This window comes from Oncorhynchus clarkii, chromosome 2 (genome assembly GCF_045791955.1).
Source record: "Oncorhynchus clarkii lewisi isolate Uvic-CL-2024 chromosome 2, UVic_Ocla_1.0, whole genome shotgun sequence".
NCBI classification, from domain to species: domain Eukaryota; kingdom Metazoa; phylum Chordata; class Actinopteri; order Salmoniformes; family Salmonidae; genus Oncorhynchus; species Oncorhynchus clarkii.
Window position 1 is genome coordinate 4,329,977 of NC_092148.1, and position 25,000 is coordinate 4,354,976.

The following is a 25,000-nucleotide window of genomic DNA, read 5'->3' on the forward strand; positions in this document are numbered from 1 at the left end:
CTAGAGGGGCTGTGTCAGGGCTTGACATCTCTGTGACAGTAAACTAGAGGGGCTGTGTCAGGGCTTGACATCTCTGTGACAGTAAACTAGAGGGGCTGTGGCAGGGCTTGACATCTCTGTGACAGTAAACTAGAGGGGCTGTGTCAGGGCTTGACATCCCTGTGAAGTGACAGTAAACTAGAGGTGCTGTGTCAGGGCTTGACATCTCTGTGCCAGTAAACTAGAGGGGCTGTGTCAGGGCTTGACATCTCTGTGACAGTAAACTAGAGGGGCTGTGTCAGGGCTTGACATCTCTGTGACAGTAAACTAGAGGGGCTGTGTCAGGGCTTGACATCCCTGTGACAGTAAACTAGAGGGGCTGTGTCAGGGCTTGACATCTCTGTGACAGTAAACTAGAGGGGCTGTGTCAGGGCTTGACATCCCTGTGACAGTAAACTAGAGGGGCTGTGTCAGGGCTTGACATCTCTGTGACAGTAAACTAGAGGTGCTGTGTCAGGGCTTGACATCCCTGTGAAGTGACAGTAAACTAGAGGAGCTGTGTCAGGGCTTGACATCTCTGTGACAGTAAACTAGAGGGGCTGTGTCAGGGCTTGACATCTCTGTGACAGTAAACTAGAGGTGCTGTGTCAGGGCTTGACATCCCTGTGAAGTGACAGTAAACTAGAGGAGCTGTGTCAGGGCTTGACATCTCTGTGACAGTAAACTAGAGGGGCTGTGTCAGGGCTTGACATCTCTGTGACAGTAAACTAGAGGGGCTGTGTCAGGGCTTGACATCCCTGTGAAGTGACAGTACATGGATGCATTAGGTCACAGTCCAGGTTCCTGGCAGTTCCAGGTCTCCAGTTCGGGGTGGTTTGTAAGTGCACACATACAGAGGAAGTGATATTACGTGACGGGGGGGTTGATACGGTAGAGTTGAACATCTCTAACCTGCATCTCTCCAAAGCGGTAGTACGACATCTTATACATCAGACAGTTGAGCAGGATGGGAGACCCCGCTTTGTCCACCCTAAACTCTCCCTGGGGGGTGAAGTAGTCACTCTCCTGAGGAGGGAACAGACAGACAGTTTAGTACTCTCATCCTGAGGAGGGAATAGACAGAGACAGACAGTTTAGTACCCACTCAGTTTACCTCACTCTGCGATCCTGATATAGCTCAGTTTACCTCACTCTGCGATCCTTATATAGCCCACAGTTTACCTCACTCTGTGATCCTGATATACCCCACAGTTTACCTCACTCTGCGATCCTTATATAGCCCACAGTTTACCTCACTCTGTGATCCTGATATACCCCACAGTTTACCTCACTCTGCGATCCTTATATAGCCCACAGTTTACCTCACTCTGTGATCCTTATATAGCTCAGTTTACCTCACTCTGTGATCCTTATATAGCTCACAGTTTACCTCACTCTGTGATCCTTATATAGCCCACAGTTTACCTCACTCTGTGATCCTTATATAGCCCACAGTTTACCTCACTCTGTGATCCTTATATAGCCCACAGTTTACCTCACTCTGCGATCCTTATATAGCCCACAGTTTACCTCACTCTGTGATCCTTATATAGCCCACAGTTTACCTCACTCTGTGATCCTTATATAGCTCACAGTTTACCTCACTCTGCGATCCTTATATAGCCCACAGTTTACCTCACTCTGTGATCCTTATATAGCCCACAGTTTACCTCACTCTGCGATCCTTATATAGCCCACAGTTTACCTCACTCTGTGATCCTTATATAGCCCACAGTTTACCTCACTCTGCGATCCTTATATAGCCCACAGTTTACCTCACTCTGTGATCCTTATATAGCCCACAGTTTACCTCACTCTGTGATCCTTATATAGCCCACAGTTTACCTCACTCTGTGATCCTTATATAGCTCAGTTTACCTCACTCTGTGATCCTTATATAGCCCACAGTTTACCTCACTCTGCGATCCTTATATAGCCAACAGTTTACCTCACTCTGCGATCCTTATATAGCCCACAGTTTACCTCACTCTGTGATCCTTATAGAGCTCAGTTTACCTCACTCTGTGATCCTTATAGAGCTCAGTTTACCTCACTCTGTGATCCTTATATAGCTCAGTTTACCTCACTCTGTGATCCTTATAGAGCTCAGTTTACCTCACTCTGTGATCCTTATAGAGCTAAGTTTACCTCACTCTGTGATCCTTATATAGCTCAGTTTACCTCACTCTGTGATCCTTATAGAGCTCAGTTTACCTCACTCTGTGATCCTTATATAGCCCACAGTTTACCTCACTCTGTGATCCTTCTAGAGCTCAGTTTACCTCACTCTGTGATCCTTATATAGCTCACAGTGGTAGTTACAGCTCACCAATACTTGTGTTTTTTTTTAAACATGATGGTTTAAAGGCTGCTGTCTCTCACCCTGATCTCTTTGGGATGCTCTCCCTCTGTAGCTAACAGTGGAAGCATCACCTCACCACTACACTAAGGTCTTCCTCACCCTGATCTCTTTAGGATGCTCTCCCTCTGCGATCCGCACCATCCACAGGAACTTGTTGATGTCATCACCAGAGTAGCCAATCACGCCACCGAAGATAATAAGCACATAGTCCACGTCCAAAGACCTCATGATCTCATACGCTGCACTCTCATTGGACGACATGGCCTTGCCCACCTGAACACACAGAGACAGAGACAGAGAGAGGAGGAGGAGGGAGAGAGAGACAGAGAGGAGGGGGAGAGAGAGAGACAGAGATGATGGGGAGAGAGAGAGAGAGAGAGAGAGAGAGAGAGAGAGAGAGAGAGAGAGAGAGAGAGAGAGAGAGAGAGAGAGAAGAGGGGGATTGACAGAGAGAGAGAGAGAGAGAGGGGAAGAGGGGGAGGGAGGGGAAGAGAGAGCAAGAGAGAGGAGGGAGAGAGAGAGAGAGAGGGGGAGGGAGAGAGCGAGAGTGAGAGTGAGAGAGAGAGAGAGGAGGGGGAGAGAGAGAGAGGAGGTTGAGGGAGAGAGAGCGAGAGAGAGGAAGGGGAGAGAGAGAGCGAGAGACAGAGAGAGGAGGTTGAGGGAGAGGAGAGAGAGGAGGTTGAGGGAGAGGAGGGTGAGAGAGAGAGCGAGAGTGACAGAGAGAGAGAGCAGGGGTGGGGGAGAGAGGGGGAGAGAGAAAGAGCGAGAGAGAGAGGATGAATAACACAGGTCCACATGGTGGCGCCAGAGACACATTCTTCTTTTGCCTCCTAAAAAACTATGTTGAGATTTAAGAGCCATGTGAAATTGATTACATTTTAGATTCATTAATACATTTATTGTTTTTGATTGATTGATCGAATGTGAAACTAATGCGAAATGCACTTTAAAATAAAGTTTGAGTCATTGACTGACTGATCAAGATCCAATAATTGCTGGGAGATCAATCCAAGCAGCTACAGGGGAGATCTCTCTCTCTCTCTCTCTCTGTGTGTGATTTCACAGGGAAGAACTCAAAGAATTAATGTTCACATGTCCTTTATATAGTGGGAGGTCATATTGTTTACACAACTGGTATTTTACACAAGCAACCGTTCCAGAACACCTTGTGTTGGGATGCAGACATACCAGGAGTCTATGGAAGACACATCCCTGTCCAACACACAATATTTATTTAACTAGGCAAGTCAGTTAAGAACAAATTCTTATTTTCAATGACGGCCCTAGGAACAGTGGGCTAACTGCCTTGTTCAGGGGAACAGTGGGCTAACTGCCTTGTTCAGGGGAACAGTGGGCTAACTGCCTTGTTCAGGGGGACCTTGGGTTAACTGCCTTGTTCAGGGGAACAGTGGGCTAACTGCCTTGTTCAGGGGAACAGTGGGTTAACTGCCTTTATCAGGGGAACAGTGGGCTAACTGCCTTGTTCAGGGGAACAGTGGGCTAACTGCCTTGTTCAGGGGAACAGTGGGTTAACTGCCTTGTTCAGGGGAACAGTGGGTTAACTGCCTTGTTCAGGGGAACAGTGGGTTAACTGTCTTGTTCAGGGGAACAGTGGGTTAACTGCCTTGTTCAGGGGAACAGTGGGTTAACTGCCTTGTTCAGGGGAACAGTGGGTTAACTGCCTTGTTCAGGGGAACAGTGGGTTTAACTGCCTTGTTCAGGGGAACAGTAGGTTAACTGCCTTGTTCAGGGGAACAGTGGGTTAACTGCCTTGTTCAGGGGAACAGGGGGTTAACTGCCTTGTTCAGGGGAACAGTGGGTTAACTGCCTTGGTCAGGGGAACAGTGGGTTAACTGCCTTGTTCAGGGGAACAGTGGGTTAACTGCCTTGTTCAGGGGAACAGTGGGTTAACTGCCTTGTTCAGGGGAACAGTGGGTTAACTGCCTTGTTCAGGGGAACAGTGGGCTAACTGCCTTGTTCAGGGGAACAGTGGGTTAACTGCCTTGTTCAGGGGAACAGTGGGTTAACTGCCTTGTTCAGGGGAACAGTGGGCTAACTGCCTTGTTCAGGGGAACAGTGGGCTAACTGCCTTGTTCAGGGGAACAGTGGGTTAACTGCCTTGTTCAGGGGCAGAACGACAGTTGCAAGATCGAATCCCCGACCTTGTCTTCCCCTTGAGAAGTGACAACAGCTCACTTCATATTCCGACATCACATTAGGGTATGGGTCTTTACCAGTGCTATATGACTGTTGTTCCAGGTGTTGTTGTCCACTAGCGTGGTCCGATTGGCCATCCCTGCTATCTGATAGCCATAATCCCACCACGACATCACTCTGGCCTGCTCCTCTGTGTTCTGCCTTAGCCAATAGTAGGCCTCGCGGAAATCATCTAGAATATTCCTCGACCTGGGTAGAGAAGAGTGGAGAGAAACACAGAGAGAGAACTCATTTATTAAGGACTGGGACTGTTTACAAGTTCCTAGCGATTCCATAAAGCTTCTTATATTCTTCTGTGGTTTGGTGAGAGAGAGAGAAACAGAGAGAGAAACAACTAGAGAGAGAGAAACAGAGAGAGAGAAACAGACAGAGAAAGAGAGAGAGAAACAGAGAGAAAGAGAAACACAGAGAGAGAAACAGAGAGAAAGAGAGAGAGAGACACATTAGGAAATGACAGTTCCAGAGGAAACTAATCAACTGAAGAGAGTGTGTGTATATGTGTGTGTGTGTATGTGTGTGTGTGTGTGTGTGTGTATATATGTGTGTATATGTGTGTGTGTGGTCTTACCCATCGTTGTTATAAGAGGCCAGTACAACACTAGGGCTGGAGTAAGCGTTACTAGTAACCCAGGTGCAGTGGACAGCGAACATCATGAGCAGCATCAACATCAACATGGTGACGATACTCTTAATGTTGGGCCCCAGACCTTCCTCTGTCTTCTCCTGCTCTGAGACGTGCTTACGGACCTTCCCTGCCTGCAGAGGGAGACAGGAACGCACAGATATCAGTCACACAACCCCTGCAAATATGGCACGTTTAGTCAAATATCAGAACTGCAAATCCCTCTTTTCATATGCAGTGACACCAAAAACATATAGACAATCAGTTTGTGGGAAGACACATCTAATAGATATCAGTTTACTTCATGTTAGGAAAATGTCAACAGCTCTTGCTAATACCAAAATGAGATCCTCATCAACTGTCTCGACAACGTTACCAAAATCTAAACCAATAGTATACTTTAAACCAAAACAAATTGTATTGGTCACATATTTAACAGATGTTATTGGTCCATATTTAACAGATGTTATTGGTCACATATTTAACAGATGTTATTGGTCCATATTTAACAGATGTTATTGGTCCATATTTAACAGATGTTATTGGTCACATATTCAACAGATGTTATTGGTCCATATTTATCAGATGTTATTGGTCACATATTTAACAGATGTTATTGGTCCATATTTATCAGATGTTATTGGTCCATATTTAACAGATGTTATTGGTCACATATTTAACAGATGTTATTGGTCCATATTTATCAGATGTTATTGGTCACATATTTAACAGATGTTATTGGTCACATATTTAAGATGTTATTGGTCCATATTTAACAGATGTTATTGGTCACATATTTAACAGATGTTATTGGTCCATATTTATCAGATGTTATTGGTCCATACACATATTTAACAGATGTTATTGGTCACATATTTAACAGATGTTATTGGTCCATATTTAACAGATGTTATTGGTCCATATTTAACAGATGTTATTGGTCCATATTTAAGATGTTATTGGTCCATATTTAACAGATGTTATTGGTCCATACACATATTTAAAATATGTTATTGGTCCATATTTAACAGATGTTATTGGTCCATATTTAACAGATGTTATTGGTCCATATTTAACAGATGTTATTGGTCCATACACATATTTAAAATATGTTATTGGTCCATATTTAACAGATGTTATTGGTCCATATTTAACAGATGTTATTGGTCCATATTTAAGATGTTATTGGTCCATATTTAACAGATGTTATTGGTCCATACACATATTTAACATATGTTATTGGTCCATATTTAACAGATGTTATTGGTCACATATTTAACAGATGTTATTGGTCACATATTTAACAGATGTTATTGGTCCATATTTAACAGATGTTATTGGTCCATACACATATTTAACAGATGTTATTGGTCCATATTTAACAGATGTTATTGGTCCATATTTAACAGATGTTATTGGTCCATATTTAACAGATGTTATTGGTCCATATTTAACAGATGTTATTGGTCCATATTTAACAGATGTTATTGGTCCATATTTAACAGATGTTATTGGTCCATACACATATTTAAAATATGTTATTGGTCCATATTTAACAGATGTTATTGGTCCATATTTAACAGATGTTATTGGTCCATATTTAAGATGTTATTGGTCCATATTTAACAGATGTTATTGGTCCATACACATATTTAACATATGTTATTGGTCCATATTTAACAGATGTTATTGGTCACATATTTAACAGATGTTATTGGTCACATATTTAACAGATGTTATTGGTCCATATTTAACAGATGTTATTGGTCCATACAAATATTTAACAGATGTTATTGGTCCATATTTAACAGATGTTATTGGTCCATACACATATTTAACAGATGTTATTGGTCCATATTTAACAGATGTTATTGGTCCATACACATATTTAACAGATGTTATTGGTCCATATTTAACAGATGTTATTGGTCCATATTTAACAGATGTTATTGGTCCATATTTAACAGATGTTATTGGTCCATATTTAACAGATGTTATTGGTCCATATTTAACAGATGTTATTGGTTCATATTTAACAGATGTTATTGGTCCATATTTAACAGATGTTATTGGTCGATATTTAACAGATGTTATTGGTCCATATTTAACAGATGTTATTGGTCCATATTTAACAGATGTTATTGGTCACATATTCAACAGATGTTATTGGTCCATATTTAACAGATGTTATTGGTCCATATTTAAGATGTTATTGGTCCATATTTAACAGATGTTATTGGTCCATACACATATTTAAAAGATGTTATTGGTCCATATTTAACAGATGTTATTGGTCCATATTTAAGATGTTATTGGTCCATATTTAACAGATGTTATTGGTCACATATATAACAGATGTTATTGGTCCATATTTATCAGATGTTATTGGTCCATACACATATTTAACAGATGTTATTGGTCACATATTTAACAGATGTTATTGGTCCATATTTAACAGATGTTATTGGTCCATATTTAACAGATGTTATTGGTCCATATTTAAGATGTTATTGGTCCATATTTAACAGATGTTATTGGTCCATACACATATTTAAAATATGTTATTGGTCCATATTTAACAGATGTTATTGGTCCATATTTAACAGATGTTATTGGTCCATATTTAACAGATGTTATTGGTCCAAACACATATTTAACATATGTTATTGGTCCATATTTAACAGATGTTATTGGTCACATATTTAACAGATGTTATTGGTCACATATTTAACAGATGTTATTGGTCCATATTTAACAGATGTTATTGGTCCATACACATATTTAACAGATGTTATTGGTCCATATTTAACAGATGTTATTGGTCCATACACATATTTAACAGATGTTATTGGTCCATATTTAACAGATGTTATTGGTCCAAACACATATTTAACAGATGTTATTGGTCCATATTTAACAGATGTTATTGGTCCATATTTAACAGATGTTATTGGTCCATATTTAACAGATGTTATTGGTCCATATTTAACAGATGTTATTGGTCCATATTTAACAGATGTTATTGGTTCATATTTAACAGATGTTATTGGTCCATATTTAACAGATGTTATTGGTCGATATTTAACAGATGTTATTGGTCCATATTTAACAGATGTTATTGGTCCATATTTAACAGATGTTATTGGTCACATATTCAACAGATGTTATTGGTCCATATTTAACAGATGTTATTGGTCCATATTTAAGATGTTATTGGTCCATATTTAACAGATGTTATTGGTCCATACACATATTTAAAAGATGTTATTGGTCCATATTTAACAGATGTTATTGGTCCATATTTAACAGATGTTATTGGTCCATATTTAACAGATGTTATTGGTCCATATTTAACAGATGTTATTGGTCCATATTTAACAGATGTTATTGGTCCATATTTAACAGATGTTATTGGTCCATATTTAACAGATGTTATTGGTTCATATTTAACAGATGTTATTGGTCCATATTTAACAGATGTTATTGGTCGATATTTAACAGATGTTATTGGTCCATATTTAACAGATGTTATTGGTCCATATTTAACAGATGTTATTGGTCACATATTCAACAGATGTTATTGGTCCATATTTAACAGATGTTATTGGTCCATATTTAAGATGTTATTGGTCCATATTTAACAGATGTTATTGGTCCATACACATATTTAAAAGATGTTATTGGTCCATATTTAACAGATGTTATTGGTCCATATTTAAGATGTTATTGGTCCATATTTAACAGATGTTATTGGTCACATATATAACAGATGTTATTGGTCCATATTTATCAGATGTTATTGGTCCATACACATATTTAACAGATGTTATTGGTCACATATTTAACAGATGTTATTGGTCCATATTTAACAGATGTTATTGGTCCATATTTAACAGATGTTATTGGTCCATATTTAAGATGTTATTGGTCCATATTTAACAGATGTTATTGGTCCATACACATATTTAAAATATGTTATTGGTCCATATTTAACAGATGTTATTGGTCCATATTTAACAGATGTTATTGGTCCATATTTAACAGATGTTATTGGTCGATATTTAACAGATGTTATTGGTCCATATTTAACAGATGTTATTGGTCCATATTTAACAGATGTTATTGGTCACATATTCAACAGATGTTATTGGTCCATATTTAACAGATGTTATTGGTCCATATTTAAGATGTTATTGGTCCATATTTAACAGATGTTATTGGTCCATACACATATTTAAAAGATGTTATTGGTCCATATTTAACAGATGTTATTGGTCCATATTTAACAGATGTTATTGGTCCATATTTAACAGATGTTATTGGTCCATATTTAACAGATGTTATTGGTCCATATTTAACAGATGTTATTGGTCCATATTTAACAGATGTTATTGGTCCATATTTAACAGATGTTATTGGTTCATATTTAACAGATGTTATTGGTCCATATTTAACAGATGTTATTGGTCGATATTTAACAGATGTTATTGGTCCATATTTAGCAGATGTTATTGGTCCATATTTAACAGATGTTATTGGTCACATATTCAACAGATGTTATTGGTCCATATTTAACAGATGTTATTGGTCCATATTTAAGATGTTATTGGTCCATATTTAACAGATGTTATTGGTCCATACACATATTTAAAAGATGTTATTGGTCCATATTTAACAGATGTTATTGGTCCATATTTAAGATGTTATTGGTCCATATTTAACAGATGTTATTGGTCACATATATAACAGATGTTATTGGTCCATATTTATCAGATGTTATTGGTCCATACACATATTTAACAGATGTTATTGGTCACATATTTAACAGATGTTATTGGTCCATATTTAACAGATGTTATTGGTCCATATTTAACAGATGTTATTGGTCCATATTTAAGATGTTATTGGTCCATATTTAACAGATGTTATTGGTCCATACACATATTTAAAATATGTTATTGGTCCATATTTAACAGATGTTATTGGTCCATATTTAACAGATGTTATTGGTCCATATTTAACAGATGTTATTGGTCCATACACATATTTAACAGATGTTATTGGTCCATATTTAACAGATGTTATTGGTCCATATTTAACAGATGTTATTGGTCCATATTTAACAGATGTTATTGGTCCATATTTAACAGATGTTATTGGTTCATATTTAACAGATGTTATTGGTCCATATTTAACAGATGTTATTGGTCGATATTTAACAGATGTTATTGGTCCATATTTAACAGATGTTATTGGTCCATATTTAACAGATGTTATTGGTCACATATTTAACAGATGTTATTGGTCCATATTTAACAGATGTTATTGGTCCATACACATATTTAACAGATGTTATTGGTCCATATTTAACAGATGTTATTGGTCCATACACATATTTAACAGATGTTATTGGTCCATATTTAACAGATGTTATTGGTCCATACACATATTTAACAGATGTTATTGGTCCATATTTAACAGATGTTATTGGTCCATATTTAACAGATGTTATTGGTCCATATTTAACAGATGTTATTGGTCCATATTTAACAGATGTTATTGGTCCATATTTAACAGATGTTATTGGTCCATATTTAACAGATGTTATTGGTCCATATTTAACAGATGTTATTGGTCCATATTTAACAGATGTTATTGGTCCATATTTAACAGATGTTATTGGTCCATATTTAACAGATGTTATTGGTCCATATTTAACAGATGTTATTGGTCCATACACATATTTAAAATATGTTATTGGTCCATATTTAACAGATGTTATTGGTCCATATTTAACAGATGTTATTGGTCCATATTTAAGATGTTATTGGTCCATATTTAACAGATGTTATTGGTCCATACACATATTTAACATATGTTATTGGTCCATATTTAACAGATGTTATTGGTCACATATTTAACAGATGTTATTGGTCACATATTTAACAGATGTTATTGGTCCATATTTAACAGATGTTATTGGTCCATACACATATTTAACAGATGTTATTGGTCCATATTTAACAGATGTTATTGGTCCATACACATATTTAACAGATGTTATTGGTCCATATTTAACAGATGTTATTGGTCCATACACATATTTAACAGATGTTATTGGTCCATATTTAACAGATGTTATTGGTCCATATTTAACAGATGTTATTGGTCCATATTTAACAGATGTTATTGGTCCATATTTAACAGATGTTATTGGTCCATATTTAACAGATGTTATTGGTTCATATTTAACAGATGTTATTGGTCCATATTTAACAGATGTTATTGGTCGATATTTAACAGATGTTATTGGTCCATATTTAACAGATGTTATTGGTCCATATTTAACAGATGTTATTGGTCACATATTCAACAGATGTTATTGGTCCATATTTAACAGATGTTATTGGTCCATATTTAAGATGTTATTGGTCCATATTTAACAGATGTTATTGGTCCATACACATATTTAAAAGATGTTATTGGTCCATATTTAACAGATGTTATTGGTCCATATTTAAGATGTTATTGGTCCATATTTAACAGATGTTATTGGTCACATATATAACAGATGTTATTGGTCCATATTTATCAGATGTTATTGGTCCATACACATATTTAACAGATGTTATTGGTCACATATTTAACAGATGTTATTGGTCCATATTTAACAGATGTTATTGGTCCATATTTAACAGATGTTATTGGTCCATATTTAAGATGTTATTGGTCCATATTTAACAGATGTTATTGGTCCATACACATATTTAAAATATGTTATTGGTCCATATTTAACAGATGTTATTGGTCCATATTTAACAGATGTTATTGGTCCATATTTAACAGATGTTATTGGTCCAAACACATATTTAACATATGTTATTGGTCCATATTTAACAGATGTTATTGGTCACATATTTAACAGATGTTATTGGTCACATATTTAACAGATGTTATTGGTCCATATTTAACAGATGTTATTGGTCCATACACATATTTAACAGATGTTATTGGTCCATATTTAACAGATGTTATTGGTCCATACACATATTTAACAGATGTTATTGGTCCATATTTAACAGATGTTATTGGTCCAAACACATATTTAACAGATGTTATTGGTCCATATTTAACAGATGTTATTGGTCCATATTTAACAGATGTTATTGGTCCATATTTAACAGATGTTATTGGTCCATATTTAACAGATGTTATTGGTCCATATTTAACAGATGTTATTGGTTCATATTTAACAGATGTTATTGGTCCATATTTAACAGATGTTATTGGTCGATATTTAACAGATGTTATTGGTCCATATTTAACAGATGTTATTGGTCCATATTTAACAGATGTTATTGGTCACATATTCAACAGATGTTATTGGTCCATATTTAACAGATGTTATTGGTCCATATTTAAGATGTTATTGGTCCATATTTAACAGATGTTATTGGTCCATACACATATTTAAAAGATGTTATTGGTCCATATTTAACAGATGTTATTGGTCCATATTTAACAGATGTTATTGGTCCATATTTAACAGATGTTATTGGTCCATATTTAACAGATGTTATTGGTCCATATTTAACAGATGTTATTGGTCCATATTTAACAGATGTTATTGGTCCATATTTAACAGATGTTATTGGTTCATATTTAACAGATGTTATTGGTCCATATTTAACAGATGTTATTGGTCGATATTTAACAGATGTTATTGGTCCATATTTAACAGATGTTATTGGTCCATATTTAACAGATGTTATTGGTCACATATTCAACAGATGTTATTGGTCCATATTTAACAGATGTTATTGGTCCATATTTAAGATGTTATTGGTCCATATTTAACAGATGTTATTGGTCCATACACATATTTAAAAGATGTTATTGGTCCATATTTAACAGATGTTATTGGTCCATATTTAAGATGTTATTGGTCCATATTTAACAGATGTTATTGGTCACATATATAACAGATGTTATTGGTCCATATTTATCAGATGTTATTGGTCCATACACATATTTAACAGATGTTATTGGTCACATATTTAACAGATGTTATTGGTCCATATTTAACAGATGTTATTGGTCCATATTTAACAGATGTTATTGGTCCATATTTAAGATGTTATTGGTCCATATTTAACAGATGTTATTGGTCCATACACATATTTAAAATATGTTATTGGTCCATATTTAACAGATGTTATTGGTCCATATTTAACAGATGTTATTGGTCCATATTTAACAGATGTTATTGGTCGATATTTAACAGATGTTATTGGTCCATATTTAACAGATGTTATTGGTCCATATTTAACAGATGTTATTGGTCACATATTCAACAGATGTTATTGGTCCATATTTAACAGATGTTATTGGTCCATATTTAAGATGTTATTGGTCCATATTTAACAGATGTTATTGGTCCATACACATATTTAAAAGATGTTATTGGTCCATATTTAACAGATGTTATTGGTCCATATTTAACAGATGTTATTGGTCCATATTTAACAGATGTTATTGGTCCATATTTAACAGATGTTATTGGTCCATATTTAACAGATGTTATTGGTCCATATTTAACAGATGTTATTGGTCCATATTTAACAGATGTTATTGGTTCATATTTAACAGATGTTATTGGTCCATATTTAACAGATGTTATTGGTCGATATTTAACAGATGTTATTGGTCCATATTTAGCAGATGTTATTGGTCCATATTTAACAGATGTTATTGGTCACATATTCAACAGATGTTATTGGTCCATATTTAACAGATGTTATTGGTCCATATTTAAGATGTTATTGGTCCATATTTAACAGATGTTATTGGTCCATACACATATTTAAAAGATGTTATTGGTCCATATTTAACAGATGTTATTGGTCCATATTTAAGATGTTATTGGTCCATATTTAACAGATGTTATTGGTCACATATATAACAGATGTTATTGGTCCATATTTATCAGATGTTATTGGTCCATACACATATTTAACAGATGTTATTGGTCACATATTTAACAGATGTTATTGGTCCATATTTAACAGATGTTATTGGTCCATATTTAACAGATGTTATTGGTCCATATTTAAGATGTTATTGGTCCATATTTAACAGATGTTATTGGTCCATACACATATTTAAAATATGTTATTGGTCCATATTTAACAGATGTTATTGGTCCATATTTAACAGATGTTATTGGTCCATATTTAACAGATGTTATTGGTCCATACACATATTTAACAGATGTTATTGGTCCATATTTAACAGATGTTATTGGTCCATATTTAACAGATGTTATTGGTCCATATTTAACAGATGTTATTGGTCCATATTTAACAGATGTTATTGGTTCATATTTAACAGATGTTATTGGTCCATATTTAACAGATGTTATTGGTCGATATTTAACAGATGTTATTGGTCCATATTTAACAGATGTTATTGGTCCATATTTAACAGATGTTATTGGTCACATATTTAACAGATGTTATTGGTCCATATTTAACAGATGTTATTGGTCCATACACATATTTAACAGATGTTATTGGTCCATATTTAACAGATGTTATTGGTCCATACACATATTTAACAGATGTTATTGGTCCATATTTAACAGATGTTATTGGTCCATACACATATTTAACAGATGTTATTGGTCCATATTTAACAGATGTTATTGGTCCATATTTAACAGATGTTATTGGTCCATATTTAACAGATGTTATTGGTCCATATTTAACAGATGTTATTGGTCCATATTTAACAGATGTTATTGGTCCATATTTAACAGATGTTATTGGTCCATACACATATTTAAAATATGTTATTGGTCCATATTTAACAGATGTTATTGGTCCATATTTAACAGATGTTATTGGTCCATATTTAAGATGTTATTGGTCCATATTTAACAGATGTTATTGGTCCATACACATATTTAACATATGTTATTGGTCCATATTTAACAGATGTTATTGGTCACATATTTAACAGATGTTATTGGTCACATATTTAACAGATGTTATTGGTCCATATTTAACAGATGTTATTGGTCCATACACATATTTAACAGATGTTATTGGTCCATATTTAACAGATGTTATTGGTCCATACACATATTTAACAGATGTTATTGGTCCATATTTAACAGATGTTATTGGTCCATACACATATTTAACAGATGTTATTGGTCCATATTTAACAGATGTTATTGGTCCATATTTAACAGATGTTATTGGTCCATATTTAACAGATGTTATTGGTCCATATTTAACAGATGTTATTGGTTCATATTTAACAGATGTTATTGGTCCATATTTAACAGATGTCATTGGTCGATATTTAACAGATGTTATTGGTCCATATTTAACAGATGTTATTGGTCCATATTTAACAGATGTTATTGGTCACATATTCAACAGATGTTATTGGTCCATATTTAACAGATGTTATTGGTCCATATTTAAGATGTTATTGGTCCATATTTAACAGATGTTATTGGTCCATACACATATTTAAAAGATGTTATTGGTCCATATTTAACAGATGTTATTGGTCCATATTTAAGATGTTATTGGTCCATATTTAACAGATGTTATTGGTCACATATATAACAGATGTTATTGGTCCATATTTATCAGATGTTATTGGTCCATACACATATTTAACAGATGTTATTGGTCACATATTTAACAGATGTTATTGGTCCATATTTAACAGATGTTATTGGTCCATATTTAACAGATGTTATTGGTCCATATTTAACAGATGTTATTGGTCACATATTCAACAGATGTTATTGGTCCATATTTAACAGATGTTATTGGTCCATATTTAAGATGTTATTGGTCCATATTTAACAGATGTTATTGGTCCATACACATATTTAAAAGATGTTATTGGTCCATATTTAACAGATGTTATTGGTCCATATTTAAGATGTTATTGGTCCATATTTAACAGATGTTATTGGTCACATATATAACAGATGTTATTGGTCCATATTTATCAGATGTTATTGGTCCATACACATATTTAACAGATGTTATTGGTCACATATTTAACAGATGTTATTGGTCCATATTTAACAGATGTTATTGGTCCATATTTAACAGATGTTATTGGTCCATATTTAAGATGTTATTGGTCCATATTTAACAGATGTTATTGGTCCATACACATATTTAAAATATGTTATTGGTCCATATTTAACAGATGTTATTGGTCCATATTTAACAGATGTTATTGGTCCATATTTAACAGATGTTATTGGTCCATACACATATTTAACATATGTTATTGGTCCATATTTAACAGATGTTATTGGTCACATATTTAACAGATGTTATTGGTCACATATTTAACAGATGTTATTGGTCCATATTTAACAGATGTTATTGGTCCATACACATATTTAACAGATGTTATTGGTCCATATTTAACAGATGTTATTGGTCCATACACATATTTAACAGATGTTATTGGTCCATATTTAACAGATGTTATTGGTCCATACACATATTTAACAGATGTTATTGGTCCATATTTAACAGATGTTATTGGTCCATATTTAACAGATGTTATTGGTCCATATTTAACAGATGTTATTGGTCCATATTTAACAGATGTTATTGGTCCATATTTAACAGATGTTATTGGTCCATATTTAACAGATGTTATTGGTCCATACACATATTTAAAATATGTTAATGGTCCATATTTAACAGATGTTATTGGTCCATATTTAACAGATGTTATTGGTCCATATTTAAGATGTTATTGGTCCATATTTAACAGATGTTATTGGTCCATACACATATTTAACATATGTTATTGGTCCATATTTAACAGATGTTATTGGTCACATATTTAACAGATGTTATTGGTCACATATTTAACAGATGTTATTGGTCCATATTTAACAGATGTTATTGGTCCATACACATATTTAACAGATGTTATTGGTCCATATTTAACAGATGTTATTGGTCCATACACATATTTAACAGATGTTATTGGTCCATATTTAACAGATGTTATTGGTCCATACACATATTTAACAGATGTTATTGGTCCATATTTAACAGATGTTATTGGTCCATATTTAACAGATGTTATTGGTCCATATTTAACAGATGTTATTGGTCCATATTTAACAGATGTTATTGGTTCATATTTAACAGATGTTATTGGTCCATATTTAACAGATGTCATTGGTCGATATTTAACAGATGTTATTGGTCCATATTTAACAGATGTTATTGGTCCATATTTAACAGATGTTATTGGTCACATATTCAACAGATGTTATTGGTCCATATTTAACAGATGTTATTGGTCCATATTTAAGATGTTATTGGTCCATATTTAACAGATGTTATTGGTCCATACACATATTTAAAAGATGTTATTGGTCCATATTTAACAGATGTTATTGGTCCATATTTAAGATGTTATTGGTCCATATTTAACAGATGTTATTGGTCACATATATAACAGATGTTATTGGTCCATATTTATCAGATGTTATTGGTCCATACACATATTTAACAGATGTTATTGGTCACATATTTAACAGATGTTATTGGTCCATATTTAACAGATGTTATTGGTCCATATTTAACAGATGTTATTGGTCCATATTTAAGATGTTATTGGTCCATATTTAACAGATGTTATTGGTCCATACACATATTTAAAATATGTTATTGGTCCATATTTAACAGATGTTATTGGTCCATATTTAACAGATGTTATTGGTCCATATTTAACAGATGTTATTGGTCCATACACATATTTAACATATGTTATTGGTCCATATTTAACAGATGTTATTGGTCACATATTTAACAGATGTTATTGGTCACATATTTAACAGATGTTATTGGTCCATATTTAACAGATGTTATTGGTCCATACACATATTTAACAGATGTTATTGGTCCATATTTAACAGATGTTATTGGTCCATACACATATTTAACAGATGTTATTGGTCCATATTTAACAGATGTTATTGGTCCAAACACATATTTAACAGATGTTATTGGTCCATATTTAACAGATGTTATTGGTCCATATTTAACAGATGTTATTGGTCCATATTTAACAGATGTTATTGGTCCATATTTAACAGATGTTATTGGTCCATATTTAACAGATGTTATTGGTTCATATTTAACAGATGTTATTGGTCCATATTTAACAGATGTTATTGGTCGATATTTAACAGATGTTATTGGTCCATATTTAACAGATGTTATTGGTCCATATTTAACAGATGTTATTGGTCACATATTCAACAGATGTTATTGGTCCATATTTAACAGATGTTATTGGTCCATATTTAAGATGTTATTGGTCCATATTTAACAGATGTTATTGGGCCATACACATATTTAAAAGATGTTATTGGTCCATATTTAACAGATGTTATTGGTCCATATTTAACAGATGTTATTGGTCCATATTTAACAGATGTTATTGGTCCATATTTAACAGATGTTATTGGTCCATATTTAACAGATGTTATTGGTCCATATTTAACAGATGTTATTGGTCCATATTTAACAGATGTTATTGGTCCATATTTAACAGATGTTATTGGTTCATATTTAACAGATGTTATTGGTCCATATTTAACAGATGTTATTGGTCGATATTTAACAGATGTTATTGGTCCATATTTAACAGATGTTATTGGTCCATATTTAACAGATGTTATTGGTCACATATTCAACAGATGTTATTGGTCCATATTTAACAGATGTTATTGGTCCATACACATATTTAACAGATGTTATTGGTCCATATTTAACAGATGTTATTGGTCCATATTTAACAGATGTTATTGGTCCATACACATATTTAACAGATGTTATTGGTCCATATTTAACAGATGTTATTGGTCCATATTTAACAGATGTTATTGGTCCATACACATATTTAACAGATGTTATTGGTCCATATTTAACAGATGTTATTGGTCCATATTTAACAGATGTTATTGGTCCATATTTAACAGATGTTATTGGTCCATATTTAACAGATGTTATTGGTCCATATTTAACAGATGTTATTGGTCCATATTTAACAGATGTTATTGGTCACATATTCAACAGATGTTATTGGTCCATATTTAACAGATGTTATTGGTCCATATTTAAGATGTTATTGGTCCATATTTAACAGATGTTATTGGTCCATACACATATTTAAAAGATGTTATTGGTCCATATTTAACAGATGTTATTGGTCCATATTTAACAGATGTTATTGGTCCATATTTAACAGATGTTATTGGTCCATACACATATTTAACAGATGTTATTGGTCCATATTTAACAGATGTTATTGGTCACATATTTAACAGATGTTATTGGTCCATATTTAACAGATGTTATTGGTCCATACACATATTTAACAGATGTTATTGGTCCATATTTAACAGATGTTATTGGTCCATACACATATTTAACAGATGTTATTGGTCCATATTTAACAGATGTTATTGGTCCATACACATATTTAACAGATGTTATTGGTCCATATTTAACAGATGTTATTGGTCCATATTTAACAGATGTTATTGGTCCATATTTAACAGATGTTATTGGTCCATATTTAACAGATGTTATTGGTCCATATTTAACAGATGTTATTGGTTCATATTTAACAGATGTTATTGGTCCATATTTAACAGATGTTATTGGTCGATATTTAACAGATGTTATTGGTCCATATTTAACAGATGTTATTGGTCCATATTCAACAGATGTTATTGGTCACATATTCAACAGATGTTATTGGTCCATATTTAACAGATGTTATTGGTCCATATTTAACAGATGTTATTGGTCCATATTTAACAGATGTTATTGGTCCATATTTAACAGATGTTATTGGTCCATATTTAACAGATGTTATTGGTCACATATTCAACAGATGTTATTGGTCCATATTTAACAGATGTTATTGGTCCATATTTAAGATGTTATTGGTCCATATTTAACAGATGTTATTGGTCCATACACATATTTAAAAGATGTTATTGGTCCATATTTAACAGATGTTATTGGTCCATATTTAACAGATGTTATTGGTCCATACACATATTTAACATATGTTATTGGTCCATATTTAACAGATGTTATTGGTCCATATTTAACAGATGTTATTGGTCCATACACATATTTAACAGATGTTATTGGTCCATATTTAACAGATGTTATTGGTCACATATTTAACAGATGTTATTGGTCCATATTTAACAGATGTTATTGGTCACAGAGAGCCTCTAGTCATACCTTATCATAGAGGTTTCCAGAGAGCCTCTAGTCATACCTTATCATAGAGGTTTCCAGAGAGCCTCTAGTCATACCTTATCATAGAGGTTTCCAGAGAGCCTCTAGTCATCTTCAAATCTTATCATAGAGGTTTCCAGAGAGCCTCTAGTCATACCTTATCATAGAGGTTTCCAGAGTTCCTCTTGTCGTCCTCATCACTACTGTCCTCTATGGGAGGGCTCTCCCTCTTCATGTCGTCCCCTAAGTAGTGTTCAAACACGCTGGAGAAGGCTATAGCTGACAGCATACACACTACAGGGGTCAGGGTCAGCATCAGACGGACCATCACTCCAGCAAAGTAGACAGCACTGATGGCATACAGCGCCACTAGGGGGGAGAGAGAGCAGGGTTAGAGTTTAATACACTGGGTTAGAGTTTAATATACTGGGTTAGGGTTTAATATACTGATGGCATACAGGGCCACTAGGGGGAGACAGAGAGCAGGGTTAGAGTTTAATATACTGGGTTAGGGTTTAATATACTGGGTTAGGGTTTAATATACTGGGTTAGGGTTTAATATACTGGGTTAGAGTTTAATATACTGGGTTAGAGTTTAATATACTGATGGCATACAGGGCCACTAGGGGGAGACAGAGAGCAGGGTTAGAGTTTAATATACTGGGTTAGGGTTTAATATACTGGGTTAGGGTTTAATATACTGGGTTAGGGTTTAATATACTGGGTTAGAGTTTAATATACTGGGTTAGAGTTTAATATACTGATGGCATACAGGGCCACTAGGGGGAGACAGAGAGCAGGGTTAGAGTTTAATATACTGGGTTAGGGTTTAATATACTGGGTTAGGGTTTAATATACTGGGTTAGGGTTTAATATACTGATGGCATACAGGGCCACTAGGGGGAGACAGAGAGCAGGGTTAGAGTTTAATATACTGGGTTAGGGTTTAATATACTGGGTTAGGGTTTAATATACTGGGTTAGGGTTTAATATACTGGGTTAGAGTTTAATATACTGGGTTAGAGTTTAATATACTGGGTTAGGGTTTAATATACTGATGGCATACAGGGCCACTAGGGGGAGAAAGAGAGCAGGATAAGAGTTTAATACACTGGGTTAGGGTTTAATATACTGGGTTAGGGTTTAATATACTGGGTTAGGGTTTAACACACTGGGTTAGGGTTTAATATACTGGGTTAGGGTTTAATATACTGGGTTAGGGTTTAATACACTGGGTTAGAGTTTAATATACTGGGTTAGAGTTTAATACACTGATGGCATACAGGGCCACTAGGGGGAGAGAGAGAGCATGGTTAGAGTTTAATATACTGGGTTAGGGTTTAATATACTGGGTTAGGGTTTAATATACTGGGTTAGAGTTTAATATACTGGGTTAGGGTTTAATATACTGATGGCATACAGGGCCACTAGGGGGAGACAGAGAGCAGGGTTAGGGTTTAATATACTGGGTTAGGGTTTAATATACTGGGTTAGGGTTTAATATACTGGGTTAGGGTTTAATATACTGGGTTAGGGTTTAACACACTGTGTTAGGGTTTAATATACTGGGTTAGGGTTTAATATACTGGGTTAGAGTTTAATATACTGGGTTAGGGTTTAATATACTGGGTTAGGGTTTATTATACTGATGGCATACAGGGCCACTAGGGGGAGACAGAGAGCAGGGTTAGGGTTTAATATACTGGGTTAGGGTTTAATATACTGGGTTAGGGTTTAATATACTGGGTTAGGGTTTAACACACTGGGTTAGAGTTTAATATACTGGGTTAGAGTTTAATATACTGATGGCATACAGGGCCACTAGGGGGAGAGAGAGAGCATGGTTAGAGTTTAATATACTGGGTTAGGGTTTAATATACTGGGTTAGGGTTTAATATACTGGGTTAGGGTTTAATATACTGGGTTAGAGTTTAATATACTGGGTTAGAGTTTAATATACTGGGTTAGGGTTTAATATACTGATGGCATACAGGGCCACTAGGGGGAGACAGAGAGCAGGATAAGAGTTTAATATACTGGGTTAGGGTTTAATATACTGGGTTAGGGTTTAATATACTGGGTTAGAGTTTAACACACTGGGTTAGGGTTTAATATACTGGGTTAGGGTTTAATATACTGGGTTAGGGTTTAATACACTGGGTTAGAGTTTAATATACTGGGTTAGAGTTTAATACACTGATGGCATACAGGGCCACTAGGGGGAGAGAGAGAGCATGGTTAGAGTTTAATATACTGGGTTAGGGTTTAATATACTGGGTTAGGGTTTAATATACTGGGTTAGAGTTTAATATACTGGGTTAGGGTTTAATATACTGATGGCATCCTATTAAAGAACCACTAGGAACAGCAGGGTTAAACACAGAGATCCTACTAAAGAACCACTAGGAACAGCAGGGTTAAACACAGAGATCCTACTAAAGAACCACTAGGAACAGCAGGGTTAAACACAGAGATCCTATTAAAGAACCACTAGGAACAGCAGGGTTAAACACAGAGATCCTACTAAAGAACCACTAGGAACAGCAGGGTTAAACACAGAGATCCTACTAAAGAACCACTAGGAACAGCAGGGTTAAACACAGAGATCCTACTAAAGAACCACTAGGAACAGCAGGGTTGAACACAGAGATCCAGAATGGTTTCTAACTAAATCATGTTTTTCCTGTATCGTAGGGGGACCCATGTGTGTGTGTGTGTGTGTGTGTGTGTGTGTGTGTGTGTGTGTGTGTTTGTTGACTTGAATGGTAATGATTGCTGTAGTCATTATATTTCTATGGTCACACACACACACACACACACACACACACAGACACAGACACACACACACACACACACACACACACACACACACACACAGACACACACACACACACACACACACACACACAGACACAGACACAGACACAGACACAGACACACACACACACAGACACACACACACACACACACACACACACACACACACACACACACACACACACACAGACACAGACACAGACACACACACAGACACACACACACACACAGACACACACACACACACACACACACACAGACACACACACACACACACACACACACACACACACACACACACACACACACACACACACACACACACACACACACACACACACACACACACACACACACACACATACACCTGCATACACACATACACACACACACACACACACACACACACACACACACACACACACACACACACACACACACACACATACACCTGCATACACACATACACCTGCATACACACACACACCTGCATATACACACCTGCATACACACACACCTGCATACACACATACACCTGCATACACACACACACCTGCATATACACACCTGCATACACACACACACCTGCTTACACACACACACTGCATACACACACACACCTGCATACACACATACACCTGCATACACACACACACCTGCATATACACACCTGCATACACACACACACACCTGCATACACACATACACCTGCATACACACACACACCTGCATATACACACCTGCATACACACATACACCTGCATACACACACACACACCTGCATACACACACACACCTGCATACACACATACACCTGCATACACACACACACCTGCATATACACACCTGCATACACACATACACCTGCATACACACATACACCTGCATACACACACACACCTGCATACACACACACACCTGCATATACACACCTGCATACACACATACACCTGCATACACACATACACCTGCATACACACACACACCTGCATACACACACACACCTGCATATACACACCTGCATACACACATACACCTGCATACACACACACACCTGCATACACACATACACCTGCATACACACATACACCTGCATACACACATACACCTGCATACACACACACACCTGCATATACACACCTGCATACACACACACACCTGCATATACACACCTGCATACACACATACACCTGCATACACACACACACCTGCATACACACACACACCTGCATACACACATACACCTGCATACGCACACACACCTGCATACACACATACACCTGCATACACACACACACCTGCATATACACACCTGCATACACACACACACCTGCATATACACACCTGCATACACACATACACCTGCATACACACACACACCTGCATACACACACACACCTGCATACACACATACACCTGCATACACACACACACCTGCATATACACACCTGCATACACACATACACCTGCATACACACACACACCTGCATATACACACCTGCATACACACATACACCTGCATACACACACACCTGCATATACACACCTGCATACACACATACACCTGCATACACACACACACCTGCATATACACACCTGCATACACACATACACCTGCATACACACACAACCGGC

At 35.6% G+C, this 25,000-nt stretch overlaps 1 protein-coding gene across 1 annotated transcript in view; it reads right to left on the bottom strand.

Annotated features, from left to right (window-relative positions):
* Positions 1-25,000, bottom strand: part of LOC139419439 (dolichyl-diphosphooligosaccharide--protein glycosyltransferase subunit STT3B-like) — an 85,296-nt gene that overhangs the window by 2,988 nt on the left and 57,308 nt on the right. Inside the window, exons 10-14 of the mRNA XM_071169390.1 lie at positions 20,706-20,917; positions 5,166-5,353; positions 4,615-4,786; positions 2,480-2,653; positions 931-1,044 (exon numbers count right to left, since the gene is read on the bottom strand). Coding sequence (XP_071025491.1) covers positions 931-1,044; positions 2,480-2,653; positions 4,615-4,786; positions 5,166-5,353; positions 20,706-20,917 — 860 coding nt within the window. The remainder of the gene's footprint in view (positions 1-930; positions 1,045-2,479; positions 2,654-4,614; positions 4,787-5,165; positions 5,354-20,705; positions 20,918-25,000) is intronic.